The 25,054-nt window shown below is 39.1% G+C and overlaps 2 protein-coding genes and 1 long non-coding RNA gene across 17 annotated transcripts in view; 1 reads left to right on the top strand and 2 right to left on the bottom strand.

Annotated features, from left to right (window-relative positions):
* SYNJ1 (synaptojanin 1) overlaps positions 1–13,528 on the bottom strand; it is an 84,764-nt gene extending 71,236 nt beyond the window's left edge. For 8 of the 12 annotated variants that reach the window (XM_045902542.3, XM_064579402.1, XM_045902545.3 and 5 more), the window contains exons 1-2: positions 13,381–13,527; positions 12,241–12,386 (exon numbers count right to left, since the gene is read on the bottom strand). In XM_045902542.3, coding sequence (XP_045758498.1) covers positions 12,241–12,386; positions 13,381–13,475 — 241 coding nt within the window. In that variant the 5' untranslated portion in view covers positions 13,476–13,527. Of the gene's footprint in view, positions 1–12,240; positions 12,387–12,998; positions 13,129–13,268; positions 13,343–13,380 lie in introns of those variants that run through there. The other 4 variants (XM_045902543.3, XM_045902549.3, XM_045902546.3 and 1 more) reach the window with 3 other exon arrangements.
* A 12-nt stretch (positions 13,529–13,540) lies between these two features.
* LOC135362714 (uncharacterized) lies at positions 13,541–14,730 on the top strand. Its single transcript, XR_010407715.1, has 2 exons — positions 13,541–14,130; positions 14,234–14,730. It is a non-coding gene; the product is annotated as an uncharacterized LOC135362714 (long non-coding RNA).
* Positions 14,731–19,730: 5,000 nt separating this feature from the next.
* Positions 19,731–25,054, bottom strand: part of PAXBP1 (PAX3 and PAX7 binding protein 1) — a 33,136-nt gene continuing 27,812 nt past the window's right edge. For 2 of the 4 annotated variants that reach the window (XR_010407709.1, XR_010407712.1), the window contains exon 17: positions 24,720–24,856. Coding sequence is in view for 2 of the 4 variants with exons in the window: in XM_045902540.3 (XP_045758496.2) it covers positions 20,796–20,913; positions 22,789–22,943; positions 24,710–24,856 (420 nt within the window). In the remaining 2 variants the exon portion in view is untranslated. Of the gene's footprint in view, positions 20,914–22,788; positions 22,944–24,709; positions 24,857–25,054 lie in introns of those variants that run through there. The other 2 variants (XM_045902540.3, XM_064579435.1) reach the window with 2 other exon arrangements.

Raw genomic sequence — 25,054 nt, 5'->3', positions numbered from 1 at the left:
ATTATCTGTTTATAGACTACAGAAAACACTCAAGAGTATAAATACATCAGTCGGTCTTGATCAAAATTTAATATACTAATTGTCCTCTAGCATGTTACTCAGCACCCTCCTTTGCTGGAGTGACTTGCTTTTAAAGCACTATATCATCTGACATAACTGGCATTATTCAGCATTATTGGTATTACACTTTCTCTTCTCAAATTAGAATTTCAGGCAAATAATGAAGCATAAGATCATCTCTAGAAAGTCAGATGAAAACATAATCATACACCTATTTCTTGGTTTTCATGATTGTGACTCTAAAACAGAGGCTTATTAAACATAGAAAAACTAGTGATCAGACCTGCATTGCTAACTCTACCATCTGAACAGAAAGAAACAAAATTAACTTATTATCTAAGCTAACCAATGATTACAAAGTCATTTGTTTTAAACTTAAATGGTATTGAGGATTAAGTTTAAATGTAAATTTCTCTAACCTCTGATAATTACAATAAATCAAACTAAACAGGGGCGCCTGGGTGGCTCAGTCAGTTAGGCACCTGCCTTCCCTCAGGTCATGACCCAGGGGTCCTGATATCAAGCCCCGCTTCAGGCTCCCTGCTTGGCAGGGAGCCTGCTTCTCCCTCTCCCCGACTTGTTCTCTGTCCCTCTCTCTCTCAAATAAGTAAATAAAATCCTAAAAAATAATAATAATTCAAACTAAACAATTAAGCTACCTAATGAAGGTCCTGCTACCCAAAGTGAACATTCTGCTCTGGCCCCAACCTTCCAGATGGACAGCAAACTGTCTTTCCTCAGCTGATACAGAAGGCCAAACTAAAGAAAGTCATTAAGAATGTGAAAACAAGATTACAAATTGGTATGCTCTTCCTAGAATCACAATTTGCCTGTGGTTGCACGCACTGCAGTTTGTGGTCAGCTTATTTGCATACAGGTAGCACTTTGGTGTAGTACGAGAGAGCCTCTAGCCAGAGGATCCTATAGATTGTGCAAAACAAGCTACTCATTTTCAAAAGAAAAAAACTAAGAGTTTAGGTGATTCATCCAAGATCATATAACTACCTGGCAGTAAAGCCACTTTCCATTTTATCATACATAAAAAGAAAAACTATTTTAAAACAAAAAGGTTCTCTTTGTATAATTAATAAATTAAAATTCCAGCTGAAAGTCATTAAACTATCCAAATTAATGTTCTGTATAAACTGCAAATCCCAATCTTGGCAACATTTCAAAATAATAATAACTTTTCATTCATTCATGTAACAAGTATTTACTGAATGCTTACTATGTACCAGGACCCTGGCAAAGTTCTATGAATAAAAAAAGTCAGTGCCCTAATAACTTCTAGCAGGAAGACAGCCATTATATAACTATGCACATGTAAAATCATAAATGACAGTAAGTACTATGATGGAGTTCCGACAGATTACAACAGGAGGACCTAATTTAAAATTATTGGGGGGAGAGCAATGGTTAGGATAGGGCTGCCTGCAGAAGTGACCTTTAAGTTGAAAGCTGAAGAATAAACAGGAAGTTAGCTAAATGAAGACCGGAGGTAAAAACATTCCAGGCAACATACAAATACTCTATGACCCAGCAATTCCATTCCTAAAAATATATCCAAAAGAAATGTGTACATATGTGCACAAAAGACATGTATAAGCATGTTCATACTAGTGTCATTTGTAACAGAAAGAATTAGAAGTAAATGTCAACAGAATACTGGAATATGCATACAACGGAATACCACATAACAATGAAAACTACTGCCACCTGCTACAACATGGATAGTCTCCCATATAGAACACTGAGAGAAAGAAGCCAGACCCAACAGAATACTTATTGAATGATTCCATTTACGTTAAGTTAAAAACTTGATAAAACTAATCTATGATGTAAGAAGTCAGGCAGTGATTATCTCTGCAAATCATGGCAGAGAGAGTAATTGGGGAGGAATGTGAGGGAATCTTCTGGAGAGCTAGTAATGTTTATTTCTCAACCTGCCAGTGGTAACATGGATATGTTCACTCTCATAATTCATCGCATTCTACATTTATGATTTATGTATTTTTCTACATGCATGAATAAATTTTTTAAAATAAATATTGAGCAGAAGAAACAGCATATGGGAAGGCTCTGAGATCAGAAATCATTTGGTACATTCGGAACTAGAAGGAGGCCAAAGTGGCTGGAACACCGAAACCAAGAGGCAAAATAGTCAAGACTGAAGAGGGAGGCAGGGACTCCATGATTTAATGCAGATCATTTTAAAGAGCTTGGATTTTAACTTCAGTGGTCAACCATGAAAGGGTCTTTTTTTTTTTTTTTTTAAGATTTTATTTATTTGAGAGAGAGAATGAGAGACAGAGAGCGCGAAAGGGAGGAGGGTCAGAGGGAAAAGCAGACCCCCTGCTGAGCAGGGAGCCTGATGTGGGACTCAATCCCGGGACTCCAGGATCATGACCTGAGCCGAAGGCAGTCGTTTAACTGACTGAGCCACCCAGGCGCCCCGAAAGGGTCTTAATCAGGGAAACAATATGATCTAAATTGTGTTTTTAAGAAGACTGGAGAGTGGGTAAGGGGAGTGGAAACAGGGAGATCAGTTAAGGAGGCTATAGTAATGGTCCATGAAAGGGGCTACAGTGGCTAGACAGTGGTAGAACCAGCTAAAATGGTGAACTGCATGGATTCTCAATGAAATTAGAAGGTTGAGTACACCGGACATGGTACTAGAGTGAATGTGTGAAACTGGAGAGAAGGAGGTGTAGAGGATGATTCTTAACTTCTGGTTTAAACAAGGTGGATGAATTGCAATCCACTAAGATAAGGAAGCCTGAAGGAAGAGCAGGCTTGATAGTGCAGAGATCGATGTGACTATCAACCTAGTATCTATTCCAACCTTTCCATACTGTGTAGTCACCATTCAGGCTGGGGTATCATGGAAACCCAGAAAATGATAGTAATTTCTACCTTATTTTGCTAATCATCAGCCCAATCCAAATTGCCTATGATATCTCTACAGCCACAGCAGTTGAATCAGGAAAGACACAAAGCTCAATTTGATCCAGCGCAGGAGAAGTGCATGTTCCTTTTGTGGGTTCCAATCCATTCTCTCAGTTGGAAAAAGCTGGATTTCAATTGTGTCATCCAAAATAAGTAATTATTCTACCCAGCTCTGTATCAGTCCCACACAGCTTTTGCAACATCTACAAATCTGGTAACTATACTTTCCATCCATTCTCCAAGAGAATGATGAAATCATTCAACAAGATAAGCCAAAGACATAGACCCAATGTTGACCAAGGACAGACCATTAATGAGCACTACTGTACAATTAGCTAGGAATTTACTTAATTTTAAGATTCATTCTTCCTATACTTCACACAAGGTTCATAGGATTAAAAGACTTTGTTTATCTACATAAGGACTCAACAGACTATAGCTTCCTATGGTCCACTAGTGAACAGAACGAAACGCAACCCATAATAAATATTTACTGGTAAGAGCTAGTTTATATAAGTAAACAAACTTTATATATAAAGTTATATAAGAAAACTATAATAAAATGGAAGCCAGTAATTTAATCAGAAGTATTTTATTTCTTCTTTCCTTTCTTCCTTTCCTTTTCCTCCTTCCCTCCCTTTCTCTCTCTCTCTCTTTCCTGACTTAGTTATCTCAAAATCATCCAGGAATCTAAAGAGCGTATCTTTCAACCTAAACTAAAAGAGTACTTAAATAGTGTCCAATTCACCAACAAGCTAATCCATCTCCTCAAATGCCACATTTACTCACAATAATGTGACCAGTTCAGTGGCTGTGAAATGCACTCCAATGTGAACACGTGCTTATGTAACATAATAAGAGGAACAACGGCTTACCCTTGCAAACTCTATTTTAGTAGAAAAAGATAAAACACAACTTCTTATTTACAACCATTAAAAAACTCAAGCAGATTTAAATTGCCACCAATAAAAGTATAATATTCAATTTTTAAAGCTGTATCTCCTTTTGGCACTCTAATTACAAAGCTAACCCCAAATGCACTAGGCTACCCTACTTATGTTTCTTTCAAAAACAGTTTAAATGTAACTAAGTGATAAAATTCACTGATTCAGACTTTACCACCTCAGAATTGTTGAAAATGTTGGTACTAGATGCAAAGAAAAGCAATACTATTTAAATTGCTACCCATTACAATTGGCTCATTTTTTCAGCTATAGGGTATCTGAAAAAGTCTTTACATCATTTTAATTGTGGTTGGGCACAGAACCCTAGGTGTACAGTTTTGTTTTCTTCTTCTTTCAGTACTTTCAAGATGTTGTTCTATGTCCACCGGCTTGTATTGTTTCTGAAGAAAATTCTATCATTATTCATATGTCTTCTTTCTTCAGTACATATGTCCTTTTTTCTTGGTCTGTTTTTAAGATTTCTCTCCGTATCACTGGTTTTAAGCAATTTGGTAATGTATTTGGGTGTAGTTTGCTTCATGTTTCTTCTGCTTGGGGTTCATTCAGCTTCTTGGATCTGTGGATTCATAGTTTCCATCAAATTTGGAAAACTGTCAGCTGTTATTTCTTCAAATATTTTTTTGCTTCAACTCCCTCTTTCTAAGATTCCAACTACACACATATATTGGCCATATGAAGTTCTTTCCCAGCCCACTGATGGCTCTGTTTATCGATTTTAGTCTTTTCTCTGTGTTTCATTTTGAGTAGTTTCAATTATTGTTTCTTCAAATTCACCAATCATTTATTATGCAGTGTCCAATCTATTAATCCCTATCAGTGTATTTTTTTCATTTCAGTTATTTTTATTTCCATTTGATTTAGGTCTTCCACACTTTTCATGTCTTTTTTTTTTAAAGGTTTGTTTGTTTGTTGTTTATTTATTTATGATTACAGAGAGAACACAGAGGGAGAGTGAGAGGGAGAAGCAAACTCCCCGCTGAGCAGAGAGCCTGACACAGGGCTCGATCCTAGGACCCTGGGATAACCACCTGAGCAGAAGGTAGATGCCCAACCAACTGAGTCACCCAGGGGCCCCCATGTCTCTCCTTAACATGTTTACTCTTTCCTCTACTTCCTGGACATATGGAGTATATTTAGAATAGCTGTTATAATGTCCTTGTTTATTAATTTTTTTTTTTGAGAGTGTGCGCATGAGCCAGTTGGGAGGGGAAGAAGGAGAGGGAGAGAGATTTTTAAGCAGATTCCACGTTCAGGGCAGAGCCCAATGTGGGGCTCAATCTCATGACCCTGAGATCATGACCTGAGCTGAAATCAAGAGTCGGACACTTAGCTGACCAAGTCACCCAAGGGCCCCTCCTTGTTATTAATTTTAACATCTGTTTCTACAGATTGACTTTTCTCCTCATTATGGGGTGTGTTTTCCTGTTTCTTTGCATGTATGGCAATTTTTAATTGAATGCCAGACATTTTGAAGTTGTTATACAGAGTTGAATGCTGGATATATGGATATGTATTTTGTATTCCTGTATTCTTAAACTTTGATCTAGGATACAGTGCAGTTTTTTAGAAATTTGGTTATTTGGAAACAGTCTGATCCGTTTGGGTCTTACTTTTTAAGCTTTGTCAGATAGGACCATAGAAGCCTTTTGTTTAGGGCTACTCTGTCCCACTACTGAAGCAATATACCCTTCTGAGTTTTCAACCCAATTCCCAGAGTACTATAATCTCTCTCCTTTCTGGCTGCAGACAACTTAACTATTCCCAGCCCTGGGTGAAGTCCAGGAATTTTCTTGCTGCTCCTTTTTGGTGGTTCTTTCCCTGCCTTGGGTAGGTTCCTTACACACCAGCAGTGATCAGTACTCAGCTGAAATCTCATGCGTTACCCTCTGCACATCTCTGAAACTCTCTGTGCAGCTGCTTCCTCTTTGGTACTAGTCCTGAGAGTTCTCATTGCCTTGGCTTCCACAAATTCCCGACTCCGTCTCCTCAACTCAGGGAGACTGCCAGGCTTTCTTTGGGTGCATCTCCCTGCTACTGCAGCCCGGAAGCACTTAAGGTAATAAGCAGAGTGATCAGCTAGACCAATCCTAAGGTTCACTCCTTTGTTTCCCTTCCCTCAAGGATCAGTGTCTCGTGCCACCTATTGTTCAATGTCTGAAAACTGTTTATTTTATTTGTTTCCTTGTTGTTATGTAAAGTGAGAGGGTTCCTGGTCATGGTCAGAAGCAAAAAATCCTGTTATAGTCTTGTACTAGTTAAATTTTATAAGACAAGTTAGAACATCTGGTAGACCTGAAATTATATAGTAAAGTCACAGAATGGTATTTTACTGTTCAATGACAGACACACTGTGCTTCACCTTTTATTTTCTCATAGAAAAGTTAAGTGGAGAGAAAGGAAAGCACTTAGGAACCACTAGTTTGGCCCTACATTAACAAGCTAATCCTGCTACCTGGCCCAGGACTGAAAAGTTAGGTTAAATTTTTTTTTTTTAAAGCACAGATATTTAAGTTGCTGTTTACTTTCTTTTCTATCAAATAGAACATTCCAAAAATTACTTACAAAAAGAAAATGAATTTTTGCAAGCCTAACACAAAGTGATATGTAACAAGTCTAAATTTCATCATTCTGTGCAGAAAAAGTCAACTATAAAAAGTCCCTTCTTCCCTCAACTTGAATTTTTTTCTTAAAAAGAGACAGGATACTGCAACTTATCTAAAGGGCAATCATGCTGTCAGCATTCGGCAATTAAAAAAAAAAACAAAAAAACAAAAAAACTATGCACACTGCTTGTCATCACCACCTACTACACTTGTTATCCAAAATTTTAGAACCTGACATTTAACTTGGCTCAGCAAAGCAACTTTATGTTTTTAATGACCTAACTCTAAATCAAATCATGTTCCCTCTTGAATATATTAATAGTTTGTAGGCAAAAACACAGCAAGTTTAATACTTCCCTCATGAGAAAATGCTACCAATTTCACTCTTAACTTTAAAGTCTTCTACTGGCATTCCCTTGTTTTTGCTCTTCATTCCCTGACCCCAAAATAATAACCACCACCCTCACAGCAACACAAACAATCATTAAAGTAAAAAATCAAATGGTAAGATTATGTCATTAGAGCAGTTATTTTATCTCTCCAAGCCTCAGTTTTCACATCTGTGAAATGGAGATGAAAGCACAACCCACAGAATTTAATGAAATAAAGGATGTCTAATGCCACATCTCCCTTAACCGTAGGCTGAGAACGAACTCCCACAAGAGCTGCAGGAGATTTTTAATTGAAAGAAACACAGATACTCAACAGATGTTGCATTGCCCAAACTATTAGCTTGAGGTAGTTCAGAGTTTTCACTTTAGACTGCAGTACATTCCTTTGATGATATCATATCTTTGTAAAGCTGGGTTTCCAGTAGTTGCTGTGATAAAAAGCAAGTACCACTCCAAAAATCAATGTGAAACAGGAAATGAGGGTGGAGTTGTCCAGTCTGAGTCTAAGGTTTGAAAAGCTGTTCAGTGCTCAACAGGTACATACATATCCCATTAGTAAATAACTTTGAAGGAAAATAAATTATTTTCCATTTACTTGCCTTATTTTTTCAAATGGCTACTAGAGTTAAGACAGACATATTTGACGTTTGGACCTAATTATTTAATCAACGGAACTGTGGCCTAGGGGTGCTGTGAAAAACTTAATGAGACACCATGAAACAATAAAGTTTAGGGACTTCTGGCTTAATGTTGTGACTGGTAGAGGAAGCTTCCAGGAAATGGCAACTGCTATTTCATTATTATTACTCCTTTACAGTGTGCAGTTTCAATAGAAAAGGCAGTGTAATCCACATTCTGTGACAAAGATCTCCACCATGTTGTTCTATAGTCTTATGGCTCCTATTTCCATAAAGAAAAAGTAAATGAAGAAACTCAGGTGGACAACCTGGCTAAAACCAGGTCCAGAGTATAGTGATATGGCCTTGCTGTCTAGTAAGTAGATGATTTGAGTCCTAATTGACTGAATTGGAAAGCCTGAAAATAATCTTACCACTAGACGGATGGAAGCAATTAATCCTTACTTCTATCCTAGCATATACTGAAAACAGCAGAAGCTCTAATATTAAGAATTAGGAATTTATATCAGCACTTTCCATCCCCTCTTTTAAATAGGTGACCCATAACTTCTGTTTTTAGAATCATCCTTCATTTCCCATGTGTTGACCATCTCTTCCCTTCATTTTCTACTTAGGGTACAATTATGAAGTAAATTATTTACCTCTGCTGAAGCATGAGATGGGTTGAAAAATAATGGGACAAGCTGTGAATTTAATGCATGTATCGGTCAGACTGGCTACTTGTCCTCCTGTCATTGTCTTTTTGTGTGTGTTAACTATAGAAAGACAAGGAAAACTGAACCTGATACAAAACTGGTAGATGTCTTTTTTAATCTCCTATTAGTTTCCAAGAAAAGACATGTAGTGTTATAACTTGCTGACCATCACACTTACTGCTTACACTGGTCCAAACACAGTACACTAGTCACAGAGAATCCACTTGCTACACTGAACCACTGCTCCACAGACATCAAAGTTCAGTTTAATTAAATAGTTTTCTGGACTGATAGTTTTTATCCCTTTTATATCGGCAGTTCAGTCAGACAGCAATTCTTTAACAGATAAAAAAAAGTTTTTTAGAAAAAGGTACTATACTTCCAAACATAGAATACTATATTTTTGTCAACTCTGTAAGGTTTAGGTTAATCTCCCCCCTTCCCGCTCCCCCCACCCATGGCACTAAGTTAGCCATTTATTCCCTAAGTTTGAGTAAAACACTGTAATAAGCACTAGAGATACAAAGATTACTAAGACATGGGTCCTTTCCTCAAAGAGTACAACGCCCAGACACAGAAGTTCCACATAACCTGAAAGCACTATAGCAGAAGTGCTAAGGGATCATTAGCACTTGGTTCAGGCTGAAGGTTTCAAGAAAACTAGTTATTAGCCCAATAATAGTCAATAATAGCATTAAAATTCTGGAAACATGGTTACTTTGGATAAAATTTGCAAGCTAAGAAAGTTATCCCATAACCTATCCTAGAAAGGCCAATATAAATTATGCTCAGAATGATCATCCCAACCTAATTACATCAGAATCTCTAGGGAGCTGGAGCCCAGGCAGCAGTATTTATAACCCCCCACCCAGTGACTACATGATGTGCATACAAGGCTGAAAACCACTGGCTCACTAATTGATTAAGTCATTTTATCATGACTGATTTAAGTTTAGAAGCCTAGCAACATACAGATTCCTGAGGCTAGATTAGTAGACACTCAGGCTCTACAAAGATCCATGATCTGAAATTGTTTTTACTGTGTTTTCACTCGCACCTTATTTTTTGATATGTGCTAATAATACAAATATAAGGTTTCATGTTGGGTATCTCATGGTACTTCTGGCATAAGCCAAGAAAATTCAGTGACTGTCAATCCTCAATGATATGTACTGCCTAAGATGTCTGATTTTTTAAACTTTCAAAGCCAGGACAACTGAGGCCTGTAGAAATCATAAACTTTCAATGTATGACTCAGTCCTACAAGAATCACTTTTATCATTTACTTTCAAAAAGAACATCTGCACATAACCATGTTGAGAACCAAAAACCAGCACATAAAAAGGGCTTATCTGTGATACGACTGAGCTCTAGACAAATAAAGAAGAGACAAGAGTGAGATGGAGTGGGTGGGTGGGTGGGGCAGATTCTCAGAAAGGAAGACTTGAGCGAGAATGACAGGCTTGGATTGGAAAGAGAGAGAAAAGCATTCTAGCAGTCATTAAAGAAGAGGGTGTAACAGGAACAGCATGATGAAGGGGAGAAAACGCATGGTACTTTGGGAAAGGACTGAGGAAACACAAGAGTCTCCTTAAAGGAGACCAATATCCACACTGGACAAACAGGGTGGGGCCAAGTTATGGAAGACCTTGATGGACAGGTTGAGGACTTTAAACTTAATTTGCCTGAAAAATGGGGTTACACTTTGGTTTATTATCAAACATGATTTGAGAAGATTCTTCTTGCAGATTACTAAGCAGAATGTCTTGAGATTCAAGGGGCTGGGATTGTTGAAGAAAAAAAGAACACTTCAGTATCTTCCAAACACAGCTTCTCTGAATACAACAGGCATTTAAGAAATGTGAGATTTTAAAAATGAACACTCTACAGCACAATATGCACGTTGGTATTGCTCCCAAATGAATGTCAAATTAATTTTAGAAGTCAAAGGATTTATAGAAAGGTCTGTTAGTTCTTAATATTTTAAGTTATTACTGTAAAGCTTATTATAGGAAAGCTAACAACATATCCAAAAAATTATATATCCATCTGCACTATTTTTACTAAGAAAGACAATATTCAACTTTTTTCTCCTGAAAGAATTGCTTATGCGTCTAAATCTAATGAAAATAAATACAATCAATAAATATTAAGACAGTATTTTTAATATTTTTTTCCTTAAAATAAATGTTAATGCCAAAATGGACGGTTTAGGGAGCTTGCCTTTTAAACCATTATTTGGCATAAAAGAGAGCTGTTGGAGGTTTGGAAGTATGATTATCCTTAGGTTTCCTACCTGAAAGGAAAATATAGCAATGATCCTAATAACTGGGTAATGCATACTGTGTATGCATGTGACTCCCTATTATTACCAGTAACCACAATTGTAGAAACATTTAAAATTTAGACAAGTTAGAAAATCAGGTAATATCACAAAAAAAAACTGCAAGCAGCTAAAAAATATTTCACAGCTAAACCAAACCATTTCCCCCGATATTTTTAATTAAGAATTCATCAGTATAAGAACTGTATTTGTAGTATGAAAAAATAGACTATGCAAATTAATATTATAGCAAGATATATTTCAGTTTATTTAAATATAAAAAACAGTTTGAATTAAGTCCATGCTAAGTATAACCCACTTTATTAATACTTGTTTCTTAGAACACAAATAGCGCTTCCTGCTCACTCAAACCATGTTACTATATGTATCAAAAATATATACATTTCTTATACATTACACTTTAAGCCTTTTCATTATGTCACTACCCTTTTTCTCAATCAGGATAAAATTTTACTATTTTAGATTATTAAGATCAGATTAGCATTTTAACAGGTTAATATTCTGTATGTAAAAGTTAGGGTCTTATGTATGCTCTTCACTTACTGAATCTGAAAAAAGTTTAACAGCTTAAAATATCTAGGAGCTTATATTTGTAAATATGACTTTTTTTTAAAGGTTTATTTATTTGAGAGAGAGAGAGAGAGCCCGCACACAATCTTAAGCAGACTCCACGCTGAGTGCAGAGTCCAACAAGGGCTCGATCTCACAACCCTAAGACCATGACCTGAGCCAAAATCAAGAGTTGAACGCTTAACTGACTGCGTCACCCAGGCACCCCTGTAAGTATGACTTTCAAACGCTATTTTTAATTTATAAAATATGACCAGTAGCTAAACTGATGCTAACAAAGCAAAAACATGACAAAAAACAAGTAATTATCACTAAAAAGCCTTTAAAAACACAATCACATTTCAAATAACTCAAGCTGGAGTTATCTGCCAAAATCTTAAGACTAAGAAAGAAAATTAATATTCAAATTAATATTTTTATTTTTAACTTCATCCCAGAAAATAACCTAGACCATTCTAATCTACTATTTTGCTTGTGGTACAGTAGTCCTTTTCTTTAGATTATCAAGATAATTTTTTAAAATATATTAAATCAATCATGTATCTCACATGAAATTTTAGAAGTTTTATTCTCTTAATAAAAATGTAAGGGCCTCACCATAAGATACTCCAAAATATCAGATAAATAAATACTCTTGTAGTTCATTACTGTAACTGATATATAAGAAATCCTGTTCATTACAGCAAAAATGTCAAGCAAGCCTTTATGGGTTTATGTGATGTGATATAAACTGTAGCAATAATTCTTTGGAAAGAAAGGTTTTCTTTAGGAACAGCCAAAGAACCCAAGAAAGCAAAAACCTATAACGAAACTTGCATTCCCCCCGCACCCCCAAAAGAAACCTGCAGCAGGGGGCAGAAAAGAAAACGGAAGTTTAAAATAAGGTTTGATGAAAAGAAAAAAACATAATCTGCTTCAGGAAATACAGTGAAGGGGTTGTCAGGGTCTTCTCTATAGAATGGTTGAATCTGAACTGTTTTAAATCAAAACAGAGACGCGATCAGTTGGGCTATGACACATGACTTACAAAGCACAGCTACAGCCCCAGACTCGAACATGAGACATTCCTCCTTATGCCTAGTTTCCACTATGAGACTGAAAGGTGGGGGATCCAGTTTGTGATAGATTCGAAATCCTTTGCTGAACGCCATTCTCCTTTCCTCAGAGGCAGCCCTGTGAAAACCAAGCAAAGCAAATGAAGCTAACGTTTCCTTCTGCAGCAAGGACTGCAAGGCATCCAGAAGTCCCTCCCTGCCGGGTTTTGATGGGGGGTGGGGTGGAAAAAAGGGGAGCTCAGGGAGAGAATGGTTTATTCCAAAAGATAAGCCGTCACTTCATTTTACCAAAAGGCCAGGGGAAAAGCTACCCATTCTCCCGGCAAGGCAACATAAGGTTTAATTACTCTAAGTCCACGAACGGTTTGGTTAAGATGAGTTCCCCGTTTACTTTGTTTACCAAAAAGGAAAGATTTTGAGCGTATTTCGCTCGGAGTTGTTTATCAGCTTCCTGCTTCAGGATTTGTCACTACGCTGAAAGGGGACAGATTCGGAAACTTCAAGCCGTTCCTTGGCCGGGGAAGGAGAAGAGGTGGGAGGGAAGGTTAACGAGCCTGCTTCAAAGCTCCTTAGGGGCCAGGAGGAGGGAAAGGATTATCCGACACGAACGGCTCTCCCGGGGGCGGCAGCGAAGGGCAAGGAAAGCGGCACAGGTTGCCGCCGGCTGGGGGCACGGCAGGCGGGAGCCCGTAAATATGAATGGCCACCCGGGAAGACTCACGACACGGACCGGACCGGGGCTCCTCGGGGGTCCCGGACAGCCGACCGCCCGGGAAAGCGGCTCCTTCCCAGGGGGACGAAGCCGCCCAGCCGCCCAATCCCTCCATTATGCGCCAGAGACGAGGACCCGGCGCCCAGACCGACTTGGTTCCTCTCCCGCGGACAGGCTGACAGCCGCTGTCACCACAGCCCCCGGCCCGACGCAGCGCCGCACGACCCCTAGTCCCCTCACAACCCCGCCCGCCCTCCCGAGCCAGGGCTGCCCGCGGTTGCCCCTCACCGTTCCCGCCCAGGCTGCGGCGCGGAAGGCTGCTCAGGAAGCGTCCGCCCGCGCGCCCAGCCGCCGGTGGGTCTGGCCGCGGCCGCTCCCCGCCCCCCGCCGGCTTGCTCACCCCTTCCTCCGGCTCCTCCTCCTTCTCCCGCAGCCGCCGCCGCCACAGCCGCCGGAAGCGTCACTTCCTCTCCAGCAGGCCCATCTCTTCCGCATTGCGCCGCGGCCGGGGGCGGAAGGCCCGCCCCTCGGGGGAAACGGCGGGGCGTCAGGAGGCAGGCCCCGCCCACTCCGAGCCTCCGTGCGGGTCCGAAATGGTAGGCTGCCTGCTGGCCTCCACGCGTAGCGACCTGCGCCTCCCCCAGGCGGCCTGTAGGCCAGGCCGCAGCTACAGGTCCGACCGCGGCGGAAGCGGGGACGAGGAGAATCGGCCTCCCTGGCCCCCTCGCGTGGGCTTTTCAGACCTTACCAACCCTCCCCGTGGGCGCCAGGGAGGGGCTCTGGGGAAAAGCTCTGGGGACCGGGTACTGATACGTGCCCAAGATGGGTGTCAGGACCACCCCCTGCCGCCCCCAGCGGCCTGACGGGCGTGGGGAGGGCTCGGGACGGCCAGCACGCCGGGCCCTCCGGGCGGCGCCCGAAGAGCTGTCCATGGTGTCTCCCCGCGAACGGCGCCCAGTTCCTGTTCTGAGCATCCGGGTAGGTAGCGGGAGAAAAACTAATGCCTACTTTGGAGCAACTCTCTTGGCTGTCGTTTCTTCTGAGTGTTCCAGGGCTCTCAGGAACACTACAGGAAAGACTGCTCCGCTGTACCTGTGGTGGAGAATCGAAGTCACAAACCAGGACCTCAAGACTGAGTTGAAACATGGCGGTACGGAGGCAGCTACGGTTGGCCCTGAATGGCGAATAGCTTTTGTCAGCCATGGAATTTAACAACTAACGGCGTCTAACCCTCTCATCTTCTCATTTTTCAGCAAATCATACTACGGTGGCTAATATTAGTGTGTCCCACGGACTTTCCCTTCTCTTTCCACTTGATAGACCTAAATGTGGGAATGAAGTCAAAGCCAAGAGGGCCAAAGGAATTGAAATCCTGAAGAAACCGTTTCTGCTTGTCTTCGTTTTTTCTTTACCTCTTCCTCTTCTTGCTTTTATTTTAGCAGCGAAAGCAGAATTTAAATTTGTTACCGTGCACAAAATCATTTCCCCCTCTGGGCCTTGTCATGTGGCTTGATTTAACATTTCTTCATCCTTTTTAGAGAAGCTGGACCCACCCTGGTTTCAGGATCCTAAAGTAGCTATCACTCACTAGAAGAGAAGCCTTTTCTTTTCTAGGACATATGCAAAGACACATTTAGTTCTGAGAACTGGAAAGGATTTCTCATTTAGTACTATTTACTTAGAAAAAGGTGTTTTGCTCTTAGTAGTGGTTACTGACAGCAGCCTCAGAATTAAACTTATATTAAGAGTCTCTGCTGGACTGTGGTTGCTTCCTACCCCCGCCCCCCGCCCCCAAAGAATCCATTTCTTTTTTTTTTTTTTTTAAGATTTTATTTATTTATTTGAGAGAGAGAGAATGAGAGACAGAGAGTATGAGAGGGAGGAGGATCAGAGGGAGAAGCAGACTCCCCGCCGAGCAGGGAGCCCGATGCGGGACTCGATCCCGGGACTCCAGGATCATGACCTGAGCCGAAGGCAGTCGCTCAACCAACTGAGCCACCCAGGCACCCCAAAGAATCCCTTTCAATTAGAGATTGCATTTGACAGAGGAAGTAAATGGGAGTGGGTGGGAATGGAAATTTTCCTATTTGCCTATTCAGTTATAATGCCTCTCTAGCCCTGAAGGAATGCCAAATGTATGTACCAGAAAAACATATGGAAGGATATTGCTCCAGGAGAGATGTTGATGTTACTAAATACTTGGCTTGGGAGTTGCTTTTTATGTCAGCTGAGACCCAGGAAAGATAAGTTGTTAAAAATTACTGTTTCAGGTGGAATTGGAACCTGAAACCTAACTTGCCCACCCCTAACCTAGGATCAGTTCCACCATGGCTGTCTGAGGCCACACGGGGAACCCCTCCTTCTCAGAGTGTCCTTTATGGGTGTTAGGCTCTTCTAGAAGCAGGTGTTCTGCCTATTTCTGGTTTCCTTTGATTTTGGATTAAGGAGATTAAGGTCAAAGTTTCTTGGTTCTGGGTTTGAATTGCTGTTTCTTTCTTCAGAATGAACTGGGGGGTGGGGGGAGATGGTAAGCAGGACTCTTATTCCTAGAGCTGTCCGAAGGCCAGGATTTTCCAAATCCTTTCAAAATAGATCATTTTAGTCATGAAATAAGCACATGCCCAGGGGTTGAAAACACAGGGCCATTTTACTAGTGACTTTTATAAAATGTTATTCCTTCTTTTTCTTGTCCCTCTTTACTATTTATACTTGTTACAGCACATGAAAAATAGCTGGACAAATTTTCATCAGATTTGAAGAGTGTGGGGAGGGGTGGTGGCTGACTTAAAATACATGTTAAGTGGCACACACAAACTTACTGAGGTCTTAAGGGCCCACAGAGATGTGCTGACATCTTCTTAACCCTTGAAAATGAGCAGTGAGGCCTGTGTTAGGCTGAAAAAAATTGCACATCCTAATCCCTGGAACATGTGAATGTTAATTTATGGGGAAAACAAGTCTTTGCTGATGAGACTGAGTTAAGGGTTTTGAGATTATTTTGCATTATCTGGGTAGGCCCTAAATGCAATCACAACTGTCCTTATAGGGTAGCAGAGAGAAATTTAGACACACACACAGGCAATGTGAAGACAGAAGTAGAGACTGAGGCAGTGTGGCCACCAGCCAAAGAATGTCAGTAGCTACCTCTAGAAGCCACCAGAGAGAGCAGGAAGGATTCTTCCCTAGAGCCTTTGGAGGATCATGGCCTTGCCACCATCTTGATTTTGAACTTCTGGATCCCAGAACTGTGAGAGAATTTCTATTGTTTGAAATTACCCAGTTTGTAATAATTTGTTACAACAGCCACAATCAATACAAGTCTTATGTGTGTTCCCATCAGCAAAAACAGTCCCAAATAGATGATTCAAATATGAACTTCAATAGCTTCAACAAATTGAAGGCAAACACCCAGAGTTTTAAATGCTGATTTTTGACCAAATTATTTCTCCTATGGGCAATTCTACCAAGTTAAAATATGCACTCACCATTTCTATAAGTCAAAAACACTCATATAGGGACTATAAATGGCTCAATCTAATATATGTTCCCAGTACACTATACCTAGGGTTTATTAATTTAGAATGACTGATTATTCTAATAACTGTTTTTAAAACTATACCATGTTACACGACTACGAATTTTGACAGATGTCTAAAATATGAATTAATAGTAGGGTCTACTTTTCCTTATAGCCTGAATTTTATCAAAAATACTAGAAAATGTTTGGCAAACTTGGGGAATATTAAAAGCCTGATCCAGTTATCTTTAACAGGCTCTTGTTCAGGTTACACAGACTAGAGCTATATCAGGATTTGCAGAGCTACTATTATATAGAAAGGGATGGCTCCTGAGAGACAACACAGTAAGTTCCAAATAGCATAGCTATTTGCTTTGAATAAGTTGTAGTAATCAGTGAAGAATAAGATTTTAAATTGGAGAAATGGAAACCTTGTAAGTAGAAAATATAGTAAGCTTGGGAGCAGAATCATTGTGAAAATAAAACTAAGCAAAAACTTCAAAGACTGAAAAATTGCTCACACATACCATAGGTAAGGACTGTGATGAACAGGTAACTTGTGTGTGCCAAAAAGTTTTCATTTGGAGTAACAGACCAACTCAAGGGAGCTCAAGTGAAGGGGTTTGTTTTAATGACACAAAAGGATTTTCATGGAAACCACAGGACCTAAGCAATAGCAGGGCTCAGCCTCACTGAGATAAGAGCTGGAGGGTGTTCAACGGTCAACCCAGCTCTTCATCCCTAAGCAACAGGTGTCTCTGGAATTTCAACACCTAAGGCTACATGTGAAAAAAGGTAAGCTTTCATGGGCAAAGTGTTTTGGTAAAGTAGTTTAAAATGTCTTCTACAGGATTTGTCAAATCTTTCACCATGTGTTTTGAATCATCAAGCATAGAATATAAAGTATTTGTTTCTGAAGATCTTTTTAAGTAAAGGCCCCCAAACTAAGCACCACAGTATATCTTCCGAGACATGCTGTGCTAGGCCTTCTCATTGAGCTGGATGATTGAACATCCAAGCCCCTGCTGGAGTTAGGGCTGCCAGGGCTAGAGGAAAGCCAGAACAAATTACTGGGGCCTGGAGGTCCAGAAGCAGGCCAGGGGCCAGTCAACACTGCACATCAAAATCAGTTCCACAGAACAATTTTTAGCCTGTCTGCCTTTGCCAGGTAGTCTGAAGACTCTGAGCAACTGTGAACCCAGTATCCATACACTTTCCATTTTGGAGGACAATCTCCAAAGCATTCTGGACAACAGCCTTATCAAAGCATAAGGCCTCCCAAACATTCAGACATATTACATCGTTCTCGCTACATGCAGAATTTCTGGTGTTTTAATTGTTCTTATTTTCATTTACTTGAAACGACAGACCAAAATGTTATAATTGGTGAATGGCGAGTCCCTTTACTATATGGACATTACCATGCTACAGATGAATTCTTGTAACCATACAGAACCACCATAGCGTAGCAACTTACGCGTTGCATTTTGCAGCTCTACAACATCTGACCATTTTTAGAAGGATTTCATGGTTTCAAGGGAAATTAGCATTTTAAAAAAATTTAAATCCAACTAATTAGCATATAATGTATTATTAGTTTCAGAGGTGGAGTTCAGTGATTCATGAGTTGTATATAACACCCACTGCTCATTACTGCCCCCCTTAATGCCCATCATCCGCTTACCCCATCCCCGCACCCAGAAATTAGCATTTAAAACAAAATGAGGCATTTGTCAAAACTCATGGAACTGTATGCACTTAAAGAGGGTAACCTTTAATGTTTATAAATTATACCTTAATAAACCTGGCTTTAAAGAAACTAGGGAACTTTACATTTTAGGGTACTCTCATCATGAGGAAGGTGCTCACTGTGAGGTGGTGCAATCTGGGGCCAATTCTGGGTGATGAGATTAGCATCACCGCAGGCAACTGTAGCTCAAGTTAACTGAAGCCCTCCTGGAGATGAAGAGGAACATACTGGAGAGATTAAAAGTTGGTATGGTAGACTTGAAATCGTGCCTCCCCAATCTCCCACAAGGAGACCCTGGGCACCACTGACTGAGCGCGGTAGGAAGACAAAAGCCAGCTCCTGGAGACCTAAACTCAGAACTGCAACTCTGGGTTGAGGAGTCCCTGTCAGCCTTGCTGAGACCTTCTTAGTCTTGCATCTGACACTTTAATTCCTGCCATCTCTGCTTCAGAGGTCATGCCCGCCTCATGACGATCTCGCAGTTCTCAAGCTCTCCCGGCTTCCTCCAGCTCCTTCTCCTTTCTCCCTCAATAATCTGCTGCTATCTCAGTGACTCCTCCCCAGACGACTGGAACTACTGGATATTTCTCTTCCTGCTCCCTTCGTTGGCTGAGGGCTGTTCTCTGGGACATTATCTGGTGGACGCTCCAGCCTGTTGCACAGGCCAAGAGAAAGCCCTCCGGCAGAGCCACACATGGCTGCGGGACACCAGCACATCCACAGGGATATGGGTGGGGCACCACCATCATGTGCTATAACATAGCCATCAGTCTTTATGACTGTGGTTTCTATTGCCTCAATAAAATAGCTTTCGTTTTCAAAAACCCTTCTCACCTATTTTGGAGTTATTTCAGGAGACTGATCCAAAAGGAAAAACTGAAGAAGCAAACCTTTAGCTTCGTTAAAATGTTACCCTCTATTTATCTTTTGCCAATTCCCTTCATAAGAAAGGATGTACTTTAGCTATTTCAGGAACAAAACTTTTTCCAGTTGAGATAGGAGAACTACTTGTTTTACGCACACATCTATGCTGAATTCACCTTACATCAAGGTCCCTGTGTGGTATTCAAACCCATTCCTGAAACAAAAACAGCCTGAGAGATTGCATAGGATAAAGTCTCCCGCTTACTGCAAGAGTCCTTAAAAGTGGACAGGGGAAAAATCACCAGTCTAATGGGTTTGGAAACACAAATTTAAGGCACACATGACGTGCATGTCCTATGTATACACGTTTAAATGTTTTATTCTGTTGAAGTTCTCATTTTAATTCTATTTAGTAGGCTACTATTGTGTAACAGAATGAATATGTAGGGATAAGTAATGTTCCTACAATAAAGATAAAACTGACAATGCACTTAGAGTGCATGACACTGTTATAGATATTATTTGACCTGACCAAGGGTACGCACACTGATAGTCTCACACTACGTTAGAGTCATATGAAATGCTCTAAAATCAGTTACCAGCAAAATACAACAAAGGATCTATTTAAAAATTAATTTAATGCTTGGCTAAAGCTTAATTACATATATAATTATCAAACAATAGTCCTTAATTTCCAAAAAGTTCCTCTTTTGAAAATCACAGAATCAGAAAGCATAAACTTTAAAACAAGTTCTCTGAATATTTACAACATGGTATAAACATTATAGAAGACCAAGGATATTAAATTGCCTGGGTGTAGCTAATCAGCAAGGCGTATTCTTTATTGCATATATAACTCACATATGTGGGATTTTAAATAAAATGACAGACTACTAAAATTTCAAATGCATGTATTTTTGTAAGCTGGTCAGGGGGTAAAATCATGAATGAGACAGGACAGTCAGCCCAAAACCATGCATTGAGGTTTGTGGGGCCATTTTTTCCAAAAGTTAAAACTTCTTTGTTCTTCTCAAAAATCTATGTTGCATATATTATTTAGAGTTCATATTAAACCCACATTTGACTGTAATGCTGATTCAAGGAAGAAAGTTTCCATTCACCCAATGACTAAGTCCACACTCAACTCTCAATTTTAAGGCAGCAAAGCTACGGTGATAGCAACTGCTAACCAAAAGGTGATGGACACTTAGTCACTTGCCAGCCCTTTTGTTGCAACTGTGTAGTAATTTCCCTAAGACAATTTGCTACTGAATAATTTTCTGCTGTTAGAAGGCTTACTCTGTAGAAAAACACCACAAATTTCCAGTGTGAAAGTAACTCCATGGTGGTATAAATATATATATGCATAATTACACAATTTACACTGCACACATCGTTTACAGAGGACAATTAACTGAGAGGGTTAATTTGAATGACCATATAAAATAGTTCTGTAAACAAAGTATGACAGGCAGTAAGGAAAACATTAATAGGCTTCCTAGAAATAATGTGAATTCCTTTCATTCCAAAGAAACTGCATTTAAGGACACAGTATTGAATATTAATAATGTTCTTTGTATTAAAACAAGAATCAGTATTTTACAGTTTAAGAAACTTTACATATATACAAAATTTATACACTGGGAATGGTATTAAAGCAAACAGGCTTTTTAGTCTCACAGATCTATTTTCCTTCAATCAAAGACTTAAATTCTTTCACATTGTGGTCACTTGCAACTGACATAGCATGATCCAGAGCACGAACACTTGCAAGGAGTTTTACTATCTGTTTTATGTTTTCCCTAAAAAAGAAAAAAATGTAGCAATATCTTATTAATACAAAAGCTTTCAAAGGAAAATGTGTTATTGACTTTATGACCACTTTGAGGTTTGCAATCAATTTTTTCAAGCATACATTTTTAAAGAAGACAGAAATAAGCAAGCTACAGCAAGTAAAAAAATAAAATAAATTTGTCCATGTAAAACAAAACTTGTATATGTTTAAATGACTAGCCCGGAGACCAAGTATCCACTTTCAAAAACAAAAACACAGCAAAAGTTCATTCAGATCAATGATTTTCACTGATATCTAGAAAGGAAAGAAAGGATATCTATTGCCAAACTACTTCAGAGCTCTGCCTCCCATTCCCTCCCAAACCAGAGTCCCAGGTCTTTCAGAACATACCTGGAACACAACTGTATTGGTGTGTATACATCCCCAATCCATCCACGAATCCAGCATAATCTCCACTTTTCCTAAATTCACTAAGAAAGCATAAGCTGGCTTCCTCTATCACCCCAGCTAGCTGTCATTCTGAGTAGTCCTCAAATTTCAGCATACATCAAAATTACCTAGAGGGCTGCTGAAACACAGATCACCAGGTCCCACCCCCAGAATTCAAATTCAGTAGGTCTGGGATGGGGCCTGAGAATCTGCATTTCTAACAAAGTTCCCAGGTGATGCTGATGCTGCTGATCCAGGTACCATTTTAAGAATGACTGTTTTAACAGTTAGTTTGAACCATGTGTGAGAAACAGCACACAGTGTGACATAATTAGCTGTCTCTTCTCTGCAAAATTGTAGCAAGCACCTTTTAGGGAAGGACTTTATTTGTAAAACTTTGTAACCCACATGGAACCTATTTCCTATTTTATGGGCTCTGCACACAGCAAATGCTTATATTAGGCGCTTAAGTTCTTTTCTGTAGAAAAGTAAATACCATTTGTTGATATTTAACTGCCCAACAAAAACAGTCAAGTATATATAAATCAAAGTTTAAAAAGTGAATAGGACTTATCTAGTAAGAAACACCGAGAAGAAATATCAGTTCCAAGAAATAACAACCAACAACAAAGTGACCCACACTAAAGACGAAATTAAAATATAAATCAAAATCACCTGCCAAAGAATTTTACCACTAAAATCTTTATATCTACTTGGTTTTTAACTTTATTGTAAGAGACAGCAAATTTTCTCAAGAAAATAAGGTTTTTTCATGGAAGGGAAATGAGGAAAAAGAAAATCGTTTTGTTAGTGGGGTATGACTGATGGTGTATAGTCTGAAAACGGAAACTCTGACATTAGCAACAATATATGAAATGAAACTTTAAAAAAAAGGGATAATGGTTCACTTATTCATTCCTTCCTTGCAACCCCTGGTAAAAATGATATACAAGCTGCTCCCCAAAAATCATGAGTGATTTTTTTATCTTTAGTCTATCATATGGATACAGGAAAACTCCACACAGAGCACAAATGTCCCGAAACTGGCATATAACCTTTAATATACTTAAGTTTCAGTGACCAGCTTTTTGAGGGATTTCATCTATATAATGATCCTCCAGAGATTAAGATCCATGACATTCTAAGAGCCTGAAATCTCCTCCAATTCTTCAAGGGAGGAGACGGAGAAAACCATGATTCATTCATTCACCTTAGAGCTGGTGCTCACCAGAAGTCCTTCTTAATACTTCATAAATAACACATTGAAAAAAAGATTAGGTAATACTGCCAAAATAAAAAATAATGTGTCTTTTTGGTGGATTTACCAATACCAAATCAAGGCACAATTTCAAGTAAAATATAAACATGACTCTAAGACATTTTAATAATACTAAATGTGACAAAAACTAAAGACTCTAGATCACCATTTCATTGAACAATTACAAAAAATTACCTCGCATTTCTTTTTTCCACATCGGAACATCCGATACTGTTTCTATAGATTGTATCTGCTAAGTGTACAAGGTATCGACAGAAGTTTTCTAACTGAGAAATAGTTCTTTCTCCTTTCAGGTTCATGAACCACTGCTTTGGGAAACAATTGATTACCTATGAAGAAGAAAGATGTAACATAAAATAGTTAAAACAAAATAAAGTATTTAAAAGTTGAGCCTAGACAAGGGGGATAATGTATGTAACTAGAAGACCTGCTATTGAACTATATATAGCCAATCGCTTTGAAGGGATATTCTTTTAAACCTGACTTTCCACATTAACTATACAAATATACCTGAATATATTTGTATTTTTAACTTCAACAGATAGGTACTCAAAACAAAAGATAAATAACCTTCAATATTTAAGTAAATTAGGGACATAAAATTGATAACCAGATGCTTCATTTTCCTGTCTTCCAGGAAGCCCTAAATGAACTGTATTTCCTTTTATCAGCAGCTTTTCATATAAAAGCATGTGCAGCATAAATACCACACTGTGGCCTCTCCCTATCCTGAACAATTCAGTGAGCAAGTATCCATGCTGGCCCAGAGTGGGGTCAAGAGAACACTGCACCAGGGGTGCAGCTTAGGGCAAGAGCCTAGGCAAGGTGAACAGGGCATGGTGTCAGTATAAAATCCAAGCAAGGTGAGGCTGATTCCATACGGAAGAGGGCAGTGTACTAGAAGGATTCAGTCAAGCGGGCAGAGAAGGCTCCCCATGAAAGAACCCAGGGATGCTTAGAAAAATGGCTGATTCCAAGCAAGCAGAAGATAAGCCCGGAACATCATGTGCCAGAAAGCAAGAAAGTGCTCCCCCAAAATGAGATGACATGTTCCAAGGTCACAGAGGTCAACTTGAAGGGACTCAAATAAAATCTGAGACAGTTCCTGCCAAAGATACAGAATCTGAATCCAACCACGAAAATACCCAACAAACCCAAATTGAGGGACATTCTGCAAAATATCTAGCCCATCATCTTCAAAAGTGTCAAGGTTTCGTAACGGTCAGGGAAAGACAAGAACTCTTCCAGATTAAAGGAGACTAAGGAAGACATGATAATTAAATGCCAAGAATGATCTGGGAACTTCTTTCACCAAGGATGTGATATTATTGACATAAATGACAAAACCTGAAGGGTCTCAAAGCTTAGGTGACAGTAATAGATATGTTGATGGTTACATTGTAATTATGTGTAAGAACATCCATGTTTATAGGAAACATACATGAAAGTATTTGGGGCAGGGGAGTATCATGTTAGAGACTTACTCTGACATGGTTGAGGGAAAAAACTTTGTATTATACTTGCAAATTTTCTTTAATTTTATAATTATTTCAAAAAATATTTTTAAAAAAGAGAAATTGGGAGTCCCTGGCTGGCTCACTTGGTTGAGCATATGACTCTTGATTTAAGGGTGGGAAGCTCGAGCCCCACGTTGGATATAGAGATTACTTAAGAATAAAATCTTTGAAAAAAATAATATAAAAAGATGAATCTCTGTAACTCCCATAAAGTAGAAAACAAAATAAAAATTATTTCTTAAATGAGAGACTACTGTTGTAATAACACTCAAAATAGCATTTCATCCAACTGTTAAAAATGTATTATTCTGATATTAAAACTTTCATTAATACCTACCAAATAATGATGTAACAGATGGATAGAAGGATAGATATAAAATGTTACAGGATACATGTTTATGTAAAAAATGCTGAGGGGGTTCAGAACTACCTGGGAGGCAAACTGATTGTCAACATTACACCAAGGTCAATAATCAAAGGGGTTTTCATAAAATTCTAAAATATCTCTTCAAATAAAGAAAACTTCATCCATTTTAATTTACATCTTTAAAAATTGTAATATGTGTCATTTAACTCACATTTTGGGCTTTTTTGATGCTGTCATCTCCATACTCTGAATTCTGAAAAGCCATGAGGATGTATCTATTTAATAAACCATCTATTGACAACTCCTGAAGAGTTTTATTTGAGAAAATGCCATACCACTGAAGAAAATTCCCTAATAGCTAGAAAGAGAAAAGAAAATTATTTTCCCTCAGACTGAGATACAATTAACACATAACATTGTATAAGGTGTACAACCTAATGATTTGATCTAAGTATATATTGTGAAACGATCACCACAGTTAGTATCCCTCACCTAACTAAATTTTTTCCCTTGTGATGAGAACTTTTAAGATCTACTCTCTTAGCAACTTTAAATA

This window comes from Mirounga angustirostris, unplaced genomic scaffold, assembly GCF_029215605.1.
Source record: "Mirounga angustirostris isolate CCGP_5_RB_7025 unplaced genomic scaffold, mMirAng1.0.hap1 SCAF_1, whole genome shotgun sequence".
Classification (NCBI taxonomy): domain Eukaryota; kingdom Metazoa; phylum Chordata; class Mammalia; order Carnivora; family Phocidae; genus Mirounga; species Mirounga angustirostris.
The sequence above is the reverse complement of the archived record's forward strand: the minus strand, read 5'-3'. Positions and strand labels throughout refer to the sequence as shown.